The 20,277-nt window shown below is 44.8% G+C and overlaps 1 protein-coding gene across 1 annotated transcript in view; it reads left to right on the forward strand.

Annotated features, from left to right (window-relative positions):
• Positions 1–419: 419 nt before the first annotated feature.
• slc24a1 (solute carrier family 24 member 1) overlaps positions 420–20,277 on the forward strand; it is a 48,768-nt gene continuing 28,910 nt past the window's right edge. The window contains exons 1-4 of the mRNA XM_060852837.1: positions 420–2,031; positions 11,075–11,096; positions 11,470–11,506; positions 17,945–18,053. Of these exons, the coding sequence (XP_060708820.1) occupies positions 420–2,031; positions 11,075–11,096; positions 11,470–11,506; positions 17,945–18,053 (1,780 nt within the window). The remainder of the gene's footprint in view (positions 2,032–11,074; positions 11,097–11,469; positions 11,507–17,944; positions 18,054–20,277) is intronic.

Below are 20,277 nucleotides of genomic sequence, written 5' to 3' on the forward strand. Positions count from 1 at the left end.
TACAAAGAAAAGCCGCCCGTGATTGAAGGGATGGTTCTGTAAACTGGGTTACGGTTCACTTTCACCCCTTCAGAAACTCAGACCACTTCATGTTCAGAGCAGTGTGTAGATGTCCCGATAATCCCTGGCCGTGTGGGCTTTTTAAGTTCTATAACTTTCTATTTTGCCTTCTGAGAAGATAAAGAGGGGCCCACTGAGCAAGGTCTCTGTAACCCAGGTCCCAATATTCACAAACCGCCCTATTGGCCGTCAACACAAAACCTCAACCAGTTCCAAGGTCATCAGCAAAAGGGGAACAGAGTGGCCTCGACAGAAGCACCAAATGTGAAAGAAATCATCATCAGGAGATCTTTTCATGGAGGAGCTTGACCAACAGGCGATGGTTATTTAAAAGGGACTGTCCGTTTACAGAGACAGCGATGTCCCTGAGCGGGAGGAGGAGGAGACTTTGCTCTCACCGGGTCCTGTTTCTGCTTTCCGGCTTGATCATTTGCTCCGTGCACCAGCTGCTCACCGGCAACTTGGGGGTTTCAGCACCGCGGACAGCTCCCGGCGGCAGAGCCCCCAGCCCAGCTCCCGGCGGCGGAGCCCCCAGCCCAGCTCCCGGCGGAGCCCCCAGCCCAGCTCCCGGCGGCAGAGCCCCCAGCCCAGGGGGCGGCAGAGCCACCCGGAGCCGCAGACTCCTGCAAACTCCCGGCGGCGGCAGCACAACCCCGAATCCCGCTCCGGACACCCCTATTCCCGGGGACCTCAATCCCCGGACTCCCGCTCCCTGGGCCCCCTCTCCCTGGGCCCCCGCTCCCCGGGCCCCCACACCCGGGGCCCCCTCTCCCCGGACCCCCACACCCGGGGCCCCCTCTCCCTGGGCCCCCTCTCCCCGGGCCCCCTCTCCCTGGGCCCCCGCTCCCCGGGCCCCCACACCCGGGGCCCCCTCTCCCCGGGCCCCCTCTCCCTGGGCCCCCTCTCCCTGGGCCCCCTCTCCCCGGGCCCCCACACCCGGGGCCCCCTCTCCCCGGGCCCCCACACCCGGGGCCCCCTCTCCCCGGGCCCCCTCTCCCTGGGCCCCCTCTCCCTGGGCCCCCTCTCCCCGGGCCCCCACACCCGGGGCCCCCTCTCCCCGGGCCCCCACACCCGGGGCCCCCTCTCCCCGGGCCCCCACACCCGGGGCCCCCTCTCCCCGGGCCCCCTCTCCCCGGGCCCCCATCCCCTGGGGATACTCCCCCTGGTCCTCCTTACCCGGGAGCCGCCCTCCCGGCCCCGGGCTCAGCGCCAGCAGCGGCCGCCCGGGGGACACCGACAGGGCAGCGGCCAGTGGGAGCCCGCGGTTAAAGGGCTGTATTCGGGTGGGGGATGAGATCATTCCCGCCCCCACTGCGACCCCCCCGGGCCCAGGGAGTAGCCCCGAAGCCGGGGAGAAGGAGCCCCCCCTCGGCCACACCAAGGGCGAGTACCCGGTGGATGTGTTCAGTGTAGAGCAGCGCCGGCAGGGCTGGGTGCTGCTCCACGCCACCGGAATGGTCTACATGTTCATCGCACTGGCGCTGGTCTGCGATGAATTCTTTGTCCCATCTTTAGGGGAAATTATCGAGAAGCTGGAAATCTCGGACGATGTGGCCGGGGCGACTTTCATGGCAGCGGGAGGCTCTGCCCCTGAGCTCTTCACCTCCCTGATTGGGGTCTTCATATCCCACAGTAACGTGGGAATCGGCACCATCGTGGGCTCGGCCGTCTTTAACATTCTCTTCGTCATCGGAATGTGTGCGATCTTCTCCCGAGAAATCCTGCACCTGACCTGGTGGCCCCTCTTTCGGGATGTGTCCTTCTATATCTTGGACCTGATCATGTTGATCATCTTCTTCCTGGACAATCTGATCGAGTGGTGGGAGAGTTTCCTCCTGCTGTCCGCCTACATCAGCTACGTCTGCTTCATGAAATTCAACGGGAAAATGGAGCGCTGGTTTAAAGGCAATGTCATCCAGAACAGTAACCTGGTGAAAGTGATGTCCATGATCCAGCCGTCCATGGTGAGTGGTTTTGCCTTTAGCTCCCAGCTCTGCCCGGAGTCTCACCATTCACAAAGACAGGGACATCTCCATTGGCTGGTCCCCCATAGACCTGAAGGAACCGAAACACCAGGAAAGGAAGGTTCAGGGGGCAGGAGCATAAAGCAAAGTGGAGAACAAGGCACGGGATAGGAAGAGGCAGCTGGTTGGTGGGCCACAAGGTCTTAGGTTTTGAAGAAGAGTCATACAGAACCCTAAACATTAACTCTGTTTCTTTCTCGCCCCACAGATACTGCCAGACCTGCTGAGTTTTCTCTCCAGTTTCTCGTGGTCTATCCTGATGACTGCAATACGAAAAAAACTGCGACTTCTGTCCTTTTATCAGTTTACCTTCTGTACAGTACAGACAAATATTTATTAAAGAGATTTCACTCCAGTTTAAAACACGTCCCTTCCCATCACCCAACTTTCTCATTTCCGACCATGTATCAGTGATGCTCCAAACTGATACCACAATAGATTCATTTAAATAATGTCCAGGGAAAAGGCAGCCTTGCGATCCGGGGCCAACAGCTCTGATCCTCTCTGTTTTGAGGCTGTGAGGGTGTTTGAGGTTTTTAGAGGTGTTGCCAGTATTTGAGGGTGTGAGGCATTTTGAAGGAATGAGGGTGTGAGGGTGTTTGAGGGTGTGAGGGTATTTGAGTGTGTGAGGTTGTTTGAGGGTGAGGGTGTTTGAGGGTTTGAGGGTGTGATGGTGTTTGAGGGTGTGACGTTTGAGGGTATTTGAGGGTGTGAGGGTGTTTGAGGGTGTTTGAGGGTGAGGGTGTGAGGGTGTTTGAGGGTGAGGATGTGAGAGTGTTTGAGGGTGTGAGGGTGTTTGAGGGTGTTTGAGGGTGAGGGTGTGAGGGTGTTTGAGGGTATTGACTAGGCTGTGGTGTTGGTAATGTCCACCTCCCACAGGACATGAGGTGAAGTTCTGAGCCGGCGACAAAGGATGGGTCTGGTCTGAAGACGGTTTCTCTGACGCACACTGACATTACTCTGTGATATCTCAGTGCGGGCAGAATGGCGAGGCCACTCCTCGGGTCCGGCCGGTTCTGATGAGCTTTTAAACACAGCCGCCTGGGGGAACCCACACTGACCATCAGGAAGCAAATTGTGAGTGAGTTTGTGACACCCGCCGGCAGTTTGAGGATTCCACTCAGTAGATAATTTTAGGCAAATTGAAAGGTGAGAGTGAGTTTAAAGCAAATTCAATCTCTTTCTTTAATAATATTAATGCAGAAACTTTTAATTGAATAACCATCTGGTAACTGAGTGCATTTCATTTACGATAAAAGCAAAACCCTGTAGATGCTGGAAATCTGAGATAAAAACGGAAATTTCTGTAGAAACTCAGCAGGTCTGGCACCATCTGTGGAGAGAGAAACAGAGTTAACGTTTAGAGTGCAGTGTAACTCATGGAGTTTCTCCAGATTTGGTGTTTAATATTTGACTTAATTTTATGTAGGCAAATTGCATGCAATAATAAAAAAAAGTTTCTAAAATAGTTCGTGAACCCTTTGGTCACTTTGGAATGTAAACAGTGCAGCATTGGATTTTGTAAATGACTTCACAGGGACACGGAACCTGTCTCATGAACAAGGACCTGGAAGTGCAGGTCAACAGAAGTTTAGTAAAACGGTCCAGGCGTGAGTTCCCTAACATTTACACTAGTCACATTGACAATTCACCCACAGACTGATCACTGTGTCAACAATGTCAAGGACTTCAATAAGACCGTCTGGGACAGCTGTACAAAGAGAAGGAACAAACATTATTGTGGAGTCAGTTTTGTGGACCGGGAAGGTTCTATTTTTAAACCACCCTGGAGAGAGATGAACACTGCCGATTTGGTCAACTTCAATAACAGCTCCTGTTTCTACCCAAACCCCTCATCTTTAACTATTATAGTTAGCTCTTGTTAAAGTCTGTAATCAATTAAAATATTGAATCAGATTCCCATCACGTGCACAGCATAGTAAGGATGTTAAAGACAACACACGGCATTTCCCCTGAACCACAGGGAGGATCACGGGGGCTTGATGAGGAGGGGACATTTTCCACCATTCAGTTAGTGAACATTACAATCCCATGGCAGGTTAGTGAGAAGTAAGACAGCTAGTGGACATTCTGTGTTTTGCATATATACACTTAATAGGCATGACCAGGTGTTTGATGACAACGCAGTACACAAGGGAAATGTGCTTATCTACTCATCCCATCTGCTGTTTTCACAGGGCAAGGGGAGCCTATCGGAGAAGCAATCGCTCCCAAACAGCCCAGCAGAGCCCAACACCACCCAGCACCTGAAGCAGGTACAGGTAGAGATGGACACATCATGGCAAAGGCTAATACTGATGAGAGTGCTGAGTGGGCCATCATGCTGGGAAGGAAAAGACAATGGTAGTGGTGTTTGATAAAGGCTAGAAGATACTTGATAGAGTATCAGCTTGACCTGTTCATTTATCCAAGGGAGCAGACCCTAAGTGGCTGTGGTTTCGGACTGTGTGGTGTGGATGTTAATGGTCTTGCTTTCAAGTGGAGATTAGTAAAGAGTGCCAGTGGTATTGACTCACTTCCCTGAACATTGCTAAAAGGAGACATGAAGTTGAAACCATTTATCTTACACCCAACAGGACTCGGAGGAAAGAAACTAGACATGGAAACTAATTGATACAGCGCGGGGATTCTGATGCTGATTGGTTGGTCCGTTGTTGGCATGGAGATGCACAAAACAGTTCACTGTAAAACTGATTTCTCAGACTAAACAGGTCGATTCTGATTGGTCAGGGGGTTGCCATGGAGATGCATATTGGCAGCCTGTTGAAATGTATGTTCAAACTCTTTCCCAGAAGTTTGTTGACCTGAATTTAAATGGAGCAGTAATTCAGCAGCAGGATGTCCCACTGCAATCCTACAGGTCTGGGATGTTTCATTGCTGCCTTCTGTTGTTGATGCATCAACAAAAATGGGACCGACAGTTGAAGTGATGTTTCTGCAGTGTACACCCCCACAGGGATATCGTTTCTGAGTGTCTTTGCTCCTGTGATAGTACCTTGGATACACAAATTCCCAGGTACAGTGTCAAGAAATAGTTGCTGGAAAATTACAGCCGAGGTATTTCAGGACCTCCGTTTGCCTACTCACAGAAATTGGACATTAATAGCAGATTCCCCCAACAATAGAAGGAATGTGTACAAAGTTGCAACACAAGTTACAAAGTTGCATGAGTGATATGAAATGTGATCAGAAAACATTGAGCCCCTGGTGAGCTGTATGTATTTAACTGCAGGTGCAGATATCTAATCTTCAGTTAGCTACATAGCCTTCCTCTGTTAATTGGGAAAAGGTGAACTGGGATCAGCTCCGAATTTATTTTTAAGATTAGACCCCTACATTTACCCCTTACCTAACACTACGGGCAATTTAGCATGGCCAATTCACCTGACCTGCACATCTTTGGACTGTGGGAGGAAACCGGAGCACCCGGAGGAAACCCACGCAGACACGGGGAGAGCGTGCAAACTCACACAGTCAGTCGCCTGAGTCGGGAATTGAACCTGGGTCTCTGGCGGTGTGAGACAGCAGTGCTAACCACTGTGCCACCGTGCCGCCCACCAATTTCAGGTGATCCAGGCCCTCAATTGTGCAGAAATATTTGTTGTCTCAAAGTAACACAATTAAAGTGGACGCATTGTGCGATTATGACATGAGTGTGATTAGCAGAAGGGAAATCTTCGTCATGAATTGGAGAACTCACTGGCAGAATTTGGTGACCAACCCTGTCACTCTCTCTGCCCATTTCGGTTACACAGTGTTCCATCACTTTCAGCTTCTTCCTCTTCTCCTTTCACAGTGATAACTCTCCCCGCGTCTTTTTATACATCGCAGGTCAGAACGGTATAATTTTACAGCATTCCCTAGATTTGTTTAATTGCACTTCTACAAACTAGGCAAATAACTAAAGTATGGCTTTAGCACGCCCATACCTGATCAGTGAGGATCCCAGTGGGCCCGTGTGTCCCATTGTATCTGTCGTCTATAATCATGTGGGTCACGTATCGGCAGCCATTTGGAACTAAATAGCCAATATCTCCAAGGAGGCAACCACTCTACCTTTATTTTCAAAATTGGAGATAGTGAGAAGTGTAGATGCTGGAGAGTGAGAGTGGAGCTGGAAAACACACTGCAGGTCAAGCAGCATCAGAGGAGGAGAGTCGATGTTTCAGAACTGATGAAAGGTTCCGACCTGAAACGTCGAGTCCCCTTCTCCCCTGCTGCTGCTTTATTGTCAGAACTGCCTTCAAAATCTGTCATGTGCAAAAGCACTGCACTAGAATTTTCTTTTATCATGTTGGTTGATAAATCGCAAGGTTGATATAGCGCACACTTACTGCATAATTGGAGGTGCTATCTTTCCAATGACAAGTTAAACCACGGTCCAAATTGTCCTTTCAACGTGACATTAAAGATTTAAACAAGAGAAGGGGAGTTATTCACAGTATTCTGGCCAACATTTGTTCACAAACATAAATTGTCTAGTATTTTTTCAGTGCTGTTTGTGGGATTTTGTTGTGTACAAACAGGCAGTTGCGTGTTTACAACTTTACATCTTTGCAACAATGACCTGAAAAACACTGAATTGGCTGTAAATTGCTTGATACATCCTGAGGTCAGGAATGCGGCTACAGAAATGCAAATCCTCCTTTGCACTTTTCATTCACTGATTGCAGTTTGTATTTATCCAGTGAAAGTTATTAAATGTAGATTAAAACAATACTCTAGAACTTTCTCCCACCATCAGTTGCTTGAAGTTTTCTGTAAGTGTAATATTCCAATACCAATGGAAGTATAATTGATTTAAATGTTGTTTCATTTGTACTTCTGTTTAATGTTGACCTTTTGGGATATTTGCTTAAGCATCCTTTATAAAGCCATTATCAATGTTGTCATGAAAATTTCCTCGGGCTACGCCTCACTGGATAACCAACCCCAGAGAACCTTCATGAAGGCATTAACAATGTAATCACAGAATAATGGAAGGCATTCTATCTTCTTTGCTTAATTCAAAGATGTTTTGAGGAAATATGGTGTAATTCTTTATCTCATGGTCTGAATTATTCAAAGCAAATCCTGATGATAATTTTCTTGTCCTTTAAATTTATGCTGATGTCAGACCCTCCCTGCAGTATCTATGTTTTTCACATACTCCACGTAACTGTCCATCTATCCTGCATCATTTATAGGAAACATTTATAATTTGTCTGGGGAATACACAACATTGAACTTTAGAGATGGTGCATCAAAAATTGACTTAGTTGATTCCTGGAATGAGAGATTGAGGAGAATAGACCTATACTGTCTGGCACCTAGAGTCATAGTGATAATTGGGATGAGAGAATCATTAAAATATAAGATTCAGAGAAACCTTGACAGGGCAGATGCTGAGAGGTTATTTGCCCTGCCAGGGAAAGTATTTGACTAGGGGTCATTGTTTCAGGGTAAAGTGTTAACCATTTAGGATCAAGACACGGAATACTTTCTTCACTTGGAAGGTTCTGTATCTGTGGGAAATCTCTGAGTTAGAGGGCTCTGGAGGATCACTATATTCAAGGCTGAAATTCAACATTTATTCTATTTCTGGGGAATTAATGGATGCAGAATTAGAGTAGGAAAGTGGGTTTGATGAAGTTGGAGGAACATTATGGCCAATTCCTGCTCCTGCTTCCTGTGTTCAGAAACTGTGAAATATCAATTTGGCCATGTGTTTGTTGGGATTGAATGCCAGATTGCCCACTAGTTTGACAATTGTTTCTTGTATCTCCAATTTATACAAAGTACAAATCTGAATATCTTTGTGTGTTTATTAGCTTCAAACAGTTTTATCTGCTCCATGTATCAGCTGGACACTTACTCAGTGTTAGGGCTTAGTTCTGTTTGTAGCTCATTGGCACAACACTGTATGTAGAGAGATATATTCTCTCCAGCCCTAGTTCCATATGAATGTCACAAGCAGAGACATGTAAAAATAGAAGGTTCGTGGATAAGGTATGCAGCCTGCTACATGCGAGTGAAAATTAACATATTAGTAGACTACCAGCCTCACTAACTGCTATCATGTTTCAACGCCATTGAGCAGGGTCAGCACCTTCAGACAGAGAGAGAGAGAGAGAGGGAAGAGAGGGAGAGAGAGTGGGTCAGTGACTGTATAATGGGCAGAGCAGACCAATGTGAGAAGGGCAGCAACAGTGGGATAGAGTGCTTTAGGGATTGTTCCTTAGAGCAGCACGTTGCAGAATGCACCTAGGAGCAGGCTGTTTTAGATCTAGCACATGTTGTGAGACAGGATTCATAAGAGATCTTGTGGTTAAGCATCCTCTCAGGGTTAACAATCACAACTTGGTGAAGATTCTGGGGGCAGGAGAGTTAGAGACCGGGAACGCTGTAAACAATATCCAATATCACCAGGCCATTTGTAAATTCTCCCAAATCACCTATTCCCATTTCCAGAAAAAGAACGCTGAATAAAATCTGTTGGCTTTTGGCGAGGCCACATGTTGCGGCAGTTCCTGAATTTTATTGGCCACATCCTAGAATGTGAGCCTATTGGCCAAGTGTCAATGGCAAAATGTGTTCCCTTTGCAGCAAGTGGTGTTAAATTGAAAGCTTTACCCCTAATGGGAAGAGACCAAGAAACTACCCACCTTCTTCCACCTGACCCTGACTCACAGCATTTCCAAATGCCCAGCTGAAGGTTTCCACCTCAAGAATAGACCACCCCAACCCCTTCCCAGAAAGAAAGGCCTTTCTTTGTCAATATTTTTAATCAGCCTGTTCAAAGATATTATTACAGATGGGGCTGGAATCCAGGCCTCCTGACTTAGAGTCCTAGAGTCATACAGGATGGAAACAGTCCCTTCAGTCCAACCAGTTCATGTGAAACATAATCCCAAACTAAACCAGTCCCACTGCATGCTTCTAGCCCATATCACTCCAAACCTTTCCTAGTCATACTCTGTGTAAAAACATTGCCTCTTATGTCTTTGTTCAGTCTCTCTCCTTTCACCTTAAAAATGTGTCCCCTAGTCATGAAATCCCCCATCCAAGGGAAAAGACAACTCTCATTAACTCTGTCTGTACCTCTCATTATTTCATAAACTTTTATCAGGTCACCTCTCGGCCTCCTACGCTCCAGTGAAAAGAAGTTCCAGCCTATCCAACTTTTCTTTATATCTCAAAACTTCTACACCCAGCAACATCCTGGTAAATCTCTTCTGAACCCTCTTCAGCTTATTAATACCCTTCCTTGACAGGGCAACCAGAACTGGACACAATATTCCAGAAAAGGACTCAGCAATGTCCTGTACAACTTCAACATGACTTCTCAATTCTTATACTCAAAAGACTGAGCAATGAAGACAAGAATGCTAAATACCTTTTTAACCACTCTGCCTATACGTGACACAAACTTCAAAGAATTATGTTCCTGCACCCTTAGGTTTCTCTGTTCTGTAACACTACCCAAGGCCCTACCATTAACTGCACAAGCCCCACCCTTGTTTGTTGTAACAAAATGCAATAATTCCCATTTATCCAGATTGAACACCATCTGGCATTTTTCAGCCCATTAATCCATTTGATCAAGATCTGTTATTAATCCTAGAAAACCTTCTCCACTGTCTACTATGCCACCAGTTTTGGTGTCACCTGCTAATTCATGTCTTCTGTATTCTCATCCAAATCATTTCTATTAATTGTGGGGGGGTTCTTTTTAAAAGATATTCATGGTCGGTGGTGGAGCTCATTAACTAACTCTCAGTAGTGATAGTGTTTCTCTGTTTGGGCTGCTCCACTCCCCACTACAGTTGATGTGGGGATAGAGATTTACCAAAATCCATGAAGGGAGAGACAAACCCTCCTCCCTCTGTCTGTCTGTTTGTCTGTCTGTGTCTCTCCTTCCTGAGACTAGGAGCTGAAGGCCCAGCTCAGAGTGAAGAGATGACATTGTAGGACTAATAAATGAGGAATTTCTTCAGCCAGAGAGTAGTGAATCTGTGAAACTCATGGCAACAGAAGGGTGTGGAGGCCAAGGCATGGAGTGCATTTAAGTCAGAGATAAGTTCTTGATTAGTAAAGGGATCAAGAATTATTGGGAGAATGGGATTGCGAAACATATCAAGTGGTGGAGCCGACTTGATGGGCTGAATGGCCTAATTCTGGCCCCATGTCTTATGATCTCATGGTTCCCCTAGCACTTTCCCTCTTCCCTTCTCTCCCCTTTCTCTATTCATGAGATGTGGGTGTCGCTGGCTGGGCCAGCTTTTATTGCCTGTCCCTAGTTGCCCCTTGAGAAGGTGGGTATGGTCTGTCTTCTTGAACCGCTGCAGTCCCTGTGCTGTAGGTAGACTCACAATGCATTTAGGGAGGGAATTCCAGGATTTTGACCCTGTGATAGTATAGGAATAACAATATATTTCCAAGTCAGGATGGTGAGTAGTTTGGAAGGGAATTTTCAGGGGCTGGTGTTTTCATGCATCTGCTACCCTTGTCCTTTTGATGGAAGTGGTTGTGGGTTTGGAAGATGGTGTCTAAAGGTGCTTTGATGAATTTCTACAGTGCATCTTGTAGATGGTACAAGATAGTACATCTGTGGATGTGATGCCAATCAAGTGAGTAGCTTTGTCCTGGATGGTGTCAAGCTCCTTGATATTGTTGGAGCTGCACCCATCCAGAGCAAGTGGGGAGTATTCCATCACCCTCCTAACTTGTGCCTTGTACATGGTGGGATATGCTTTGGTGAGTCAGGAGGTAAGTTACTCGCTGCAGGATTCCTAGCTGCTGATCTGCTCCATAGCCACAGTATTTATATGGCAGGTCTAGTTCATAATGTTTCCAACATGGTTCTAGATATATCCACTTGGACTAGCCATGCTTAGCTGCACTGTGCTGTGGGTTCACTCATGAACACAGATTCTGATCAACACTGTATCGAGGATCTGACATTCTTCAGTCATCGACCGCGTGGACAGGGGGATCTCCACAGGAATTGGTGTGCAGTCTCTCTCTGTCTTGACTAACACCACCCTCAATATTACAAAACAGGCTTTAGAAACAGAAGTACAAGGAGTGTATTGCCCCCCCCCCACCTCAAGTTGACCACCCAAGAAGCCCTGTGGGCATAGTGTTAGTCTTGGAGGGTACAGAGTTATGGAGAAAGGGACACTTTGAATCAAGAGCTTGATTGGGGGGACAGCATTCACTGTCACTTGACGTGAAGCTGAGAAAATTGGTGACCTGATCTGTCCTGAGGCACAAGCACTCATTCTCATTCAATACGTTCTTCTGTTAATCATGTTAACTATCCCAATGATCAATCATTTCCCATTTCTTTTGCTTACATGATGAAGAATATTGATTCTGAAAGCAAAGAAGAAGAAAAGGAAGAAAACAACAGACTTAAGGTAAAAATTTAAACCACCAAAGACTCAAATCTTTGACGAAGGGCATGAGTGAAACCAGGGATTTGGGCAAGAGATTGTGATTTGTCAATAACTTTGAAAGATGCAGGGAGAGATTTCTGGATATTTGTGGTTATAAAGTTATAATCCAGCCAAAGACACAATTGCCAATCTTTATAGAGATGAGTTTTCAGTTCCAATTAATCTGTTTCACTCTGTTCCAAAGTGTGTTCAAAGTGCAACGACGTCAGGCAAAGAGCTGACATGAACCATTGCCCAGAGTGTTCCATTGTCCTCACATGGAGGGCGAAGAGAAGCAGAGAGAGTGAACAGTGAGATTGACCCAGAGAATCTTACACAATTTGTATGGAGTGGTCATAGAGTCAATCTGATATAGGTGTAGAAATGCTTACTATGTACAACAACAAGCCATATTGATGTAGCACGTTTCACATAATACTACAGACCTAGTATTAATACATAGTCAAAGTTTGACACTGAGTCACACAAGGACCAGTAGCCAAAACCTTGGTCAAAGAGATAAGTTTTAAACAGAGTCATAAGGGAAGAAAAGAAGCAGAGAGTGGGAGAACCTTATGAGGTAATTTCAATGGTGAACTATTTCAAATCCAAGATGTACAAAAGGACAGAATGAGAGAAATGCAAAGAATTACTCAGGAGAAATATTCATGAATGCTATTAAATGCTGAGTATGAATGAAAATGAATATGGATGCTATACAATGGCAGATGGTTAAAAAAATCATTCATATCTCAAAAGAACAATTAGTCACAGTAAGGAAGAAGGATTCTAAGAAGGGGATAAAGTAACCTTGGTTAACCAACGAAGATACAGATAACATCAGATTGAAAGAAAAAAACATACAATTTGTTCAAAATTATTAGGAAGCCACAGGATTGGGATAATTTTATAAAACCAACAAAATATGACAAAACAGAGGGAGAAAGTAAAGTTTGAAGGTAAACTAGTAAATATGATCAAAACAGACAGCAAGAGCGTCTTTGAATATATATAAAAAGGAGAGAGTCACCAAAGTGAACATAAGCCCCTATAGAATGAACCTGGGGAACTAATTCTGGGGAATCAGAAAATGACAGAGGAGTTCACCAAATACTTTCTATCAGTCTTCACAGGGGAATACGATAGCATTTCAAAAATAATCAAGGGGCAAAAGGGGAGAGGAAATAAAAACAATAATCACTGGAACAAAAAGTGCCAGGGAAACTAATACGACTGAGACCCGATGGGATGCATACTGGGATATTAAAGGAAGTAACTGGAGAGATAGTGAATGCACTGGGAGTAATTTTCCAAGAATCCTTAGCTTCTGGAACAGTGCCAGAAGATTAGAGAATTGCTGATGTAATACCTTTACTTAAGAAGGGAAGGAGACCAAAAACAGGAAACTGTAGGGGTTCTGAGGAAGTGTCATTTGACCCAGAACATTAATTCTGATTTCTGTTCATAGATTCTGCCAGACATGCTGAGCTTTTCCAGCAATTCCTGTTTTTGAAACTGGAGGCCAGTTAGCTTAACATTTGTAATTGGGCAAGTGTTAGAATCTATTATCAAGAATGTAACAGCAGAACTTTTAGAAATACATAATGTAATCAAACCGAGTCAGCATAGCTTCATGAGGGGAAATTGTGGCTGTCACATTTATTATAGTTCTTTCACGGAAAACCAGTATTTGGATTTCTAAAAGGTGTTCAATAAGGTACCATGTAGAAGGCCATTTCAAATAAGAATAGTTGTTGTGGGCAATATATTAGCATGCAGAGAGAATTCACTAACGAATAGAAGATAGAGAGTTAGAATAAAGGGGTATTTTCAGGATGGCAACCTGTAACTTGTGGTGTACCACAGGGATCAGTGCTGGCACTACAATATATATTACGGATTTGGATGAGAGGAGTGAATGTACTATGGGCAGGTTTGCAGGTGGCACAAAAGGGAAGGCAAATGGTGAGGATGTACTGGGAGATACAGGCAAGGTCAGCGACTGAGCCAAAACTTGGCAGATGGAATGTAATGTGTAACAATGAGAGGTGACACTCTTTGGCAGGAAAGGTACAGGAACTAAATATTGTTTAAATTGCGAACAACTGGAGAAAACTGCAGCATAGGAGGATCTGGGGGGACCTCATGCATAAATCACAAGAAGCTGGTATCCAAGTTCAGCAGGTAATAGGCAAAATAAATAGAATCTAGATCAGAGTGGTGCTGGAAAAGCACAGCAGGTCAGGCAGCATCCGAGAGCAGGAAAATCAACGTTTCAGGCAAAAGCCCTTCATCAGGAATGCAGGCAGGGTGTCTGCAGAGTGGAGAGACAAATAAGAGGGGGGACTCTCCACTCCACTTTCCACTCTACAGGCTTCCTGCAGGTTGCGTGTGGAGGCTGAAGAGATTGGGGAGACACTGAATGAATACTTTGCGTCAGTATTCACTCAGGAACAGGACATTGTTGCCGATGTGAATATTGAGTCACAATTAATTAGAATGGATGGCTTTGAGGTATGTAGGGAAGAGGTGTTGGAAATTCTGGAAAGGGTGAAAATAGATAAGTCCCCTGGGCCTGATGGCATTTATCCTAGGATTCTCTGGGAAGCAAGGGAGGAGATTGCAGAGCCATTGGCCATGATTTTTATGTCCTCGTTGTCTACAGGAATAGTGCCAGAAGACTGGAGGATAGCAAATGTGGTCCCCTTGTTCAAGAAGGGGATAGGGATAACCCTAGTAACTATAGACCGGTGAGTCTCACTTCTGTTGTGGGCAAAGTCTTAAAGAGAATTGTAAGGGATAGGATTTATGAACATCTGGATAGGAATAACATGATCAAGGATAGTCAGCATGGTTTTGTGAAGGGCAGGTCATGCCTCAGAAACCTTATTGAATTCTTTGAGAAGGTAACTAAGGAGGTAGACGAGGGTAAAGCGGTAGATGTGGTGTATATGGATTTTAGTAAGGCATTTGATAAGGTTCCCCATGGTAGGCTACTGCAAAAAATACGGAGGTATGGCATTGAGGGTGAGTTAGAGGTTTGGATTAGGAATTGGCTGGCTGAAAGAAGACAGAGGGTAGTAGTTGATGGTAAAGGTTCATCTTGGAGTGCAGTTACCAGCGGTGTTCTGCAAGGATCTGTTTTGGGACCATTGTTGTTTGTCATTTTTATAAATGACTTGGAGGAGGGGCTAGAAGGTTGGGTGAGCAAGTTTGCGGATGATACGAAAGTCAGTGGAATTGTTGACAGTGAGGAAGGATGTGGCAGGTTACAGCGGGATATAGATAAACTGCAGAGCTGGGCAGAAAGGTGGCAAATGGAGTTCAATGTAGGTAAGTGTGAAGTGATTCACTTTGGTAAGAGTAAGAAGATGGTGGAGTACTGGGCTAACGGTCGGATACTTGGTAGTGTGGATGAGCAGAGGGATCTTGGTGTCCATGTACACAGATCTCTGAAAGTTGCCACCCAGGTAAATAGTGCTGTGAAGAAGGCATATGGCGTACTGGCTTTTATTGGTAGAGGAATTTGAGTTCCAGAGTCCTGAGGTCATGTTGCAGTTGTATAAGACTCTGGTGCGGCCGCATCTGGAGTATTGTGTGCAGTTTTGGTCGCCGTACTATAGGAAGAACGTGGAGGCACTGGAACGGGTGCAGAGGAGGTTTACCAGGATGTTGCCTGGCATGGTAGGAAGATCGTATGAGGAAAGGCTGAGGCACTTGGGGCTGTTTTCATTGGAGAAAAGAAGGTTTAGGGGAGACTTGATAGAGATGTACAAGATAATTAGGGGTTTAGATAGGGTTGGCAATGAGAACCTTTTTCCACATATGGAGTCAGATATTACGAGGGGCATAGCTTTAAATTAAGGGGTGGTAGGTATAGGACAGATGTTAGGGATAGATTCTTTACTCAGCGAGTCGTGAGTTCATGGAATGCCCTGCCAGTAGCAGTGGTGGACTCTCCCTCTTTATGGGCATTTAAACGGGCATTGGATAGGCATATGGAGGATAATGGGCTAGTTTAGGTTAGGTGGGCTTGGGCGGCGCAACATCGAGGGCCAAAGGGCCTGTACTGCGCTGTGTTTTTCTATGTTCTATGTTCTATTCCTGATGAAGGGCTTTTGCCCGAATCTTTGATTTTTCTGCTTCTCGGATGCTGCCTGACCTGCTGTGCTTTTCCAGCACCACTCTAATTTAGACTCTGATTTCCAGCATCTGCAGTCATTGTTTTTACCAAAGTAAATAGAATGTTGGTCTTTATTTCAAAGGGACTGAACTATTAAAATAGGGAAGTTTTGCTAAAACTATACCAGGCACTAGTTAGACACAGCTGGAATGCTGTGAACGGTTTTAATCCCCTTGTCTAAGGAAAGATATATTGGCTCTGGGGGTAGTCCAGAAAAGGATCACTTGGCTGATCCAAGGTATGGAGGGATTGTTTTATCAGGAGAGGATGAATAGGTTGGGCCTGTACTCATTGGGGTTTAGAAAAATGAGAGGAGATCTTACTGAACACACAGAACACAGAAAAGTCAGCACAGAACAGGCCCTTTGGCCCACGATGTTGTGCCGAGATTTAATCCTAATGTAAATATAGTAACTTAACCTACGCACCCCTCAACTCACTGCTATCCATGTGCATGTCCAGCAGTCGCTTAAATGTCCTCAATGATTCTGCTTTCACCACCACCGCTGGTAACACATCCCATGCATTCACAACTCTCTGTGTAAAGAACCTACCTCTGACGTTTCCTCTATACCTTCCTCCTAATATTTTAAAACCATGACTTCTCGTACCAGTCAATCCTGCCCTGGGAAAAGTCTCTGGCTATTGACTCTATCTATTCCTCTCATTATTTTGTACACCTCTATCAGGTTACCTCTCTTCCTCCTCCTCTCCAGAGAGAAAGGTCTGAGCTTAGTCAACCTTTCTTCATAAGGCAAGCCCTCCACTCCATGCAAACCTTGTAAACCTTCTTTGCATCCTCTCCAAAGCCTCTGTATCTTTCCTATAGTAGGATGACCAGAACTGGACACAATATTCCAAGTGTGGCCTCACCAGGGACTTGTAGAGCTGCAGCAAAACCTCGCGGCTCTTAAACTCTATCCCCTTGTTAATGAAAGCCAAAACACTATATGCTTTCTTAACAACTCTATCCACTTGGGTGGCAACTTTGAGGGATCCATGAACTTAAACACCCAGATCCCTCTGTTCCTCCACACTGCCAAGAATCCTGTCTTTAATCCTATATTCAGCATTCGAGTTTGACCTTCCAAAATGCATCACTTTGCATTTATCCAGGTTGAACTCCATCTGCCATTTCTCAGCCCAGCTCTGCATCCTGTCTATGTCGCGCTGCATCCTACAATAGCCCTCTATACTATCAGTGGTGTCATTGGCAAATTTACTAACCCACCCCTCAACCTCCTCATCCGAGTCATTTATAAAAGTTACAAAGAGCAGAGGCCCAAGAACAGAGCCCTGTGGGACACCACTCAACACTGACCCTCAGGCAGAATACTTTCCATCTACAACCACTCTCTGCCTTCTGTCAGCCAGCCCAATTCTGAATCCAGAGCCAAATCTCTCTGCATCCCATACCTCCTGACTTTATGAATGAGCCTACCATGGGGAACCCTATCAAATGCCTTGCTGAAATCCATATACACCACATCCACTGTTTGACCTTCGTCAACCAGTCTCGTCACCTTCTCAAAGAACTCAACAAGGTTTGTGAGGCATGACCTGCCCCTCACAAAGCCATGCTGACTGCCTTTAATCACACTATGCTTTGCCAAATAGTCATAAACCTTATCCCTCAGAATTCTTTCCAAAGCTTTGCTGACCACAGATGTGAGACTGACTGGTCTGTAATTGCCAGGAATTTCCCTATTCCCTTCTTGAAAAGAGGAACAACATTCACCTCCTTCCAATCCTCCGGTACCACTCCCGTGGAGAGTGAGGAGGCAAATATCCTCGCCAGCAGCTTAGCAACCTCCTTTCTCACTTCCCAAACATGATTCTTAGGGGGCTTGATAGGGTTGATGTGGAACAGTTGTTTCCCTGGGAGTAACCAGCACTAAAGGAAATAACCTCAGAATAAGGCGCCATATAATTAAGACAGAGATGAGGAGGAATTTCTTCTTTCAGAAGGTGGTTTATCTCAGAGGGCTATCGAGGCTGGGTCATTGAGTATATTTAAGACTGAGAAATAGATTTTTAATCAGTGAGGGAATGAAGAGTTTTGGGAAAGGGCAGGTAAGTAGAGTTGAGGGCTATCTGCTCTTATGTCTATGGTCTCATGTGGAATTCCTATTAAATGTTTTCCTTGAATTTGAAACAATTACTTATAAACAGGCTTCTGCAACCTATGGTGTAAATTGCATGCAATATGTTGGTGTATTTTCTTGTTTAATGTTTAGCCCAAAGCAATTCTAACTCGAGGAAGTAGCACACCGTCACTACACAACAGCATGCTGCGGAACACTATCTTCCAGCTCATGATCAATACGCTGGACCCCTTGACTGAAGGTAAATGACTGAAGCTTCTGTCTGCTACTCTCTGACAGCTGGTTATGTAGCAACTGAAGACCTCACCAAATTAGTTCATTCAGAGTGAGCGGAAAGTGGCATTGCCTTTGCTCAAAATTTTTCTGCAATTGTGAAGTACTCAGGTGCAATGACTTTAACTCATGTTGATGGAACTCCGTATCAAAAAATGAAGGGACAATAAATAACTTGTTTATCTCTGCAGCAAATTGAATTTAATTCTAAGTCAGGTTGATCTGCTGTTCATTTCAGTGAAACCCAATGTATCCAGCAGTCAGATTGGGACATTTTGTCTTTTTGAAGGTATCACATGACACTGTATAAAACATCTATTTCCTCAATCTTGAGCAAAGACTGACTAGAACCAGTTTGGTTGGTGACAATCCCATTGATTTCGTCCAATCAAGAACAACTTCCTTGCACAATCAAGATATAATTGAGCAGCATAAGCTACACTTCTTTGGAAACTACAATGGTATGAGGTGTGAGTTGGCTATGATAGAATGCGAAACATTAGTGAAAGGGTCGGTGGTGGACAGGCAGTATGTGTACATGGGAGAACTGCAAAGATTATTCATGCCTGACTGTCGAAGAAGTAAAACAGGAAAAGTGGCTTAACCATGGCTTACAAGGGAACTTAGAGACAGTATTACATCCATGGAAATGACATACAGAGGAGTCCAGAACCAGGGGTCATAATCTAAGGTTACCAGATAAACCATTTAGGACTGAGATAAAGAGAAATGTCTTCACTCAGTGACTGAAGAACCTGCAGAATTCTTTATCACAGAAAGCAGTTGAGGCCAAACATTGTCCGATTTTAAGGAGTTGGTTGCAGCACATGGGGCTGAAGGGGTCAAAGGGTATTGGGGGAAAAACAGGAACTGCGGACTGAGTCAGATGATCAGCCATGATTATATTGAATGGGGGGAGCAGGCTCGAAGGGCTGAATGGCCTACTCCTGCATCTTTTTTCTGTTTTGATCTTTCTTTGTGAAATAGGAGTTGCAATAACAAAATTGAATGATTTGCTAGTTTATCCAGATTCTGGTAGGAAGCTAATCTAGTATAAGATTTAATTCCACGACCCAGAACCAATGAGTAAGCAACATTCATAATTTGCTACATTTAAGAGAGTGAAAGGTCAGCTGAGTTAGAAAACTGAAAATTTCAAAGATTCTTAATTGTTTTAGTCATAGAGTCATACAGCACGGAAACAGACTTTTCGATCCAAGCTAACCATAATCCTGTAGCCCCACCTACCTGCACTTGGCCATATCCCTCCAAACATTCCTTAAAACCTGTAAAAAATCTGGAAGTAAATCTAGAAATAAGCCTGACTCTCAGAGCAGCTGCAAGATCCATACACCTCTCAGTCCACCATTTTAATGAAATATTTGAGTGAAAAAAATTCTTCTGACTCTATTCTAAATTGTCATCCCCACATTCTAGACGGGCCAGTGTCCCAGGACTTCCTCATCACACCCCTTAGAAATTTTGCATAACTTGCTAAAGTCCAGTGAGTATAAGTTCAACTGCCTCCTGACCTCTGCCTCGAATGAACAATGCATTTATAGCTAACCTTAAAAAAAGCTTCAAATTCTTGACAAAATGTTGACCTTTTATCTCATTCATGTGTCAATCTCCTTTCTAGCTGTCAAACTGCCTCTGACCCCTAATCACTCAGAAGGATTATCAACTCTGGTTTTCAAAAATAGATAAGCAGAGATTTGAAGCTAAGCAGATAACTACAAGACACGACAGCTGACAATATATCCAGCACACATGGAAACCTGTATAACCTCCTTTCCATTCCATTATTATAAAACACATTTGACTGATCACTGTAACTGCTCTGGTTACAAAACCATTGGTTATAACAATCTGCCAACAGACAACCAAATAGAAAATAAGCAAATTCTTTATTATCCAACTGGATGATTTTGGACAGTCAAACACTTTCTCACCTAAACTCTTTGAATATCAGATAAGTAGAGATGTTTAAAAAAACTCAGTTTTAATACCTGGCTTGTAGCTGGGGATTTTCCTGGTAGCTGAGAGCTGGAAATTAAGTTTTAATTTCTGAACCCCACATGACAGGCCAGGAGGGCTGGCAACGCTACATTGAGAAGACTTGAGCTAGGAGGTGACAGCAATATTTAACATAAACTATCTCCCAAATTCCTTAGCAGAATCCCCTCCATCTG

This window comes from Hemiscyllium ocellatum, chromosome 39 (genome assembly GCF_020745735.1).
Source record: "Hemiscyllium ocellatum isolate sHemOce1 chromosome 39, sHemOce1.pat.X.cur, whole genome shotgun sequence".
In the NCBI taxonomy this organism is placed as follows: Eukaryota; Metazoa; Chordata; class Chondrichthyes; order Orectolobiformes; family Hemiscylliidae; genus Hemiscyllium; species Hemiscyllium ocellatum.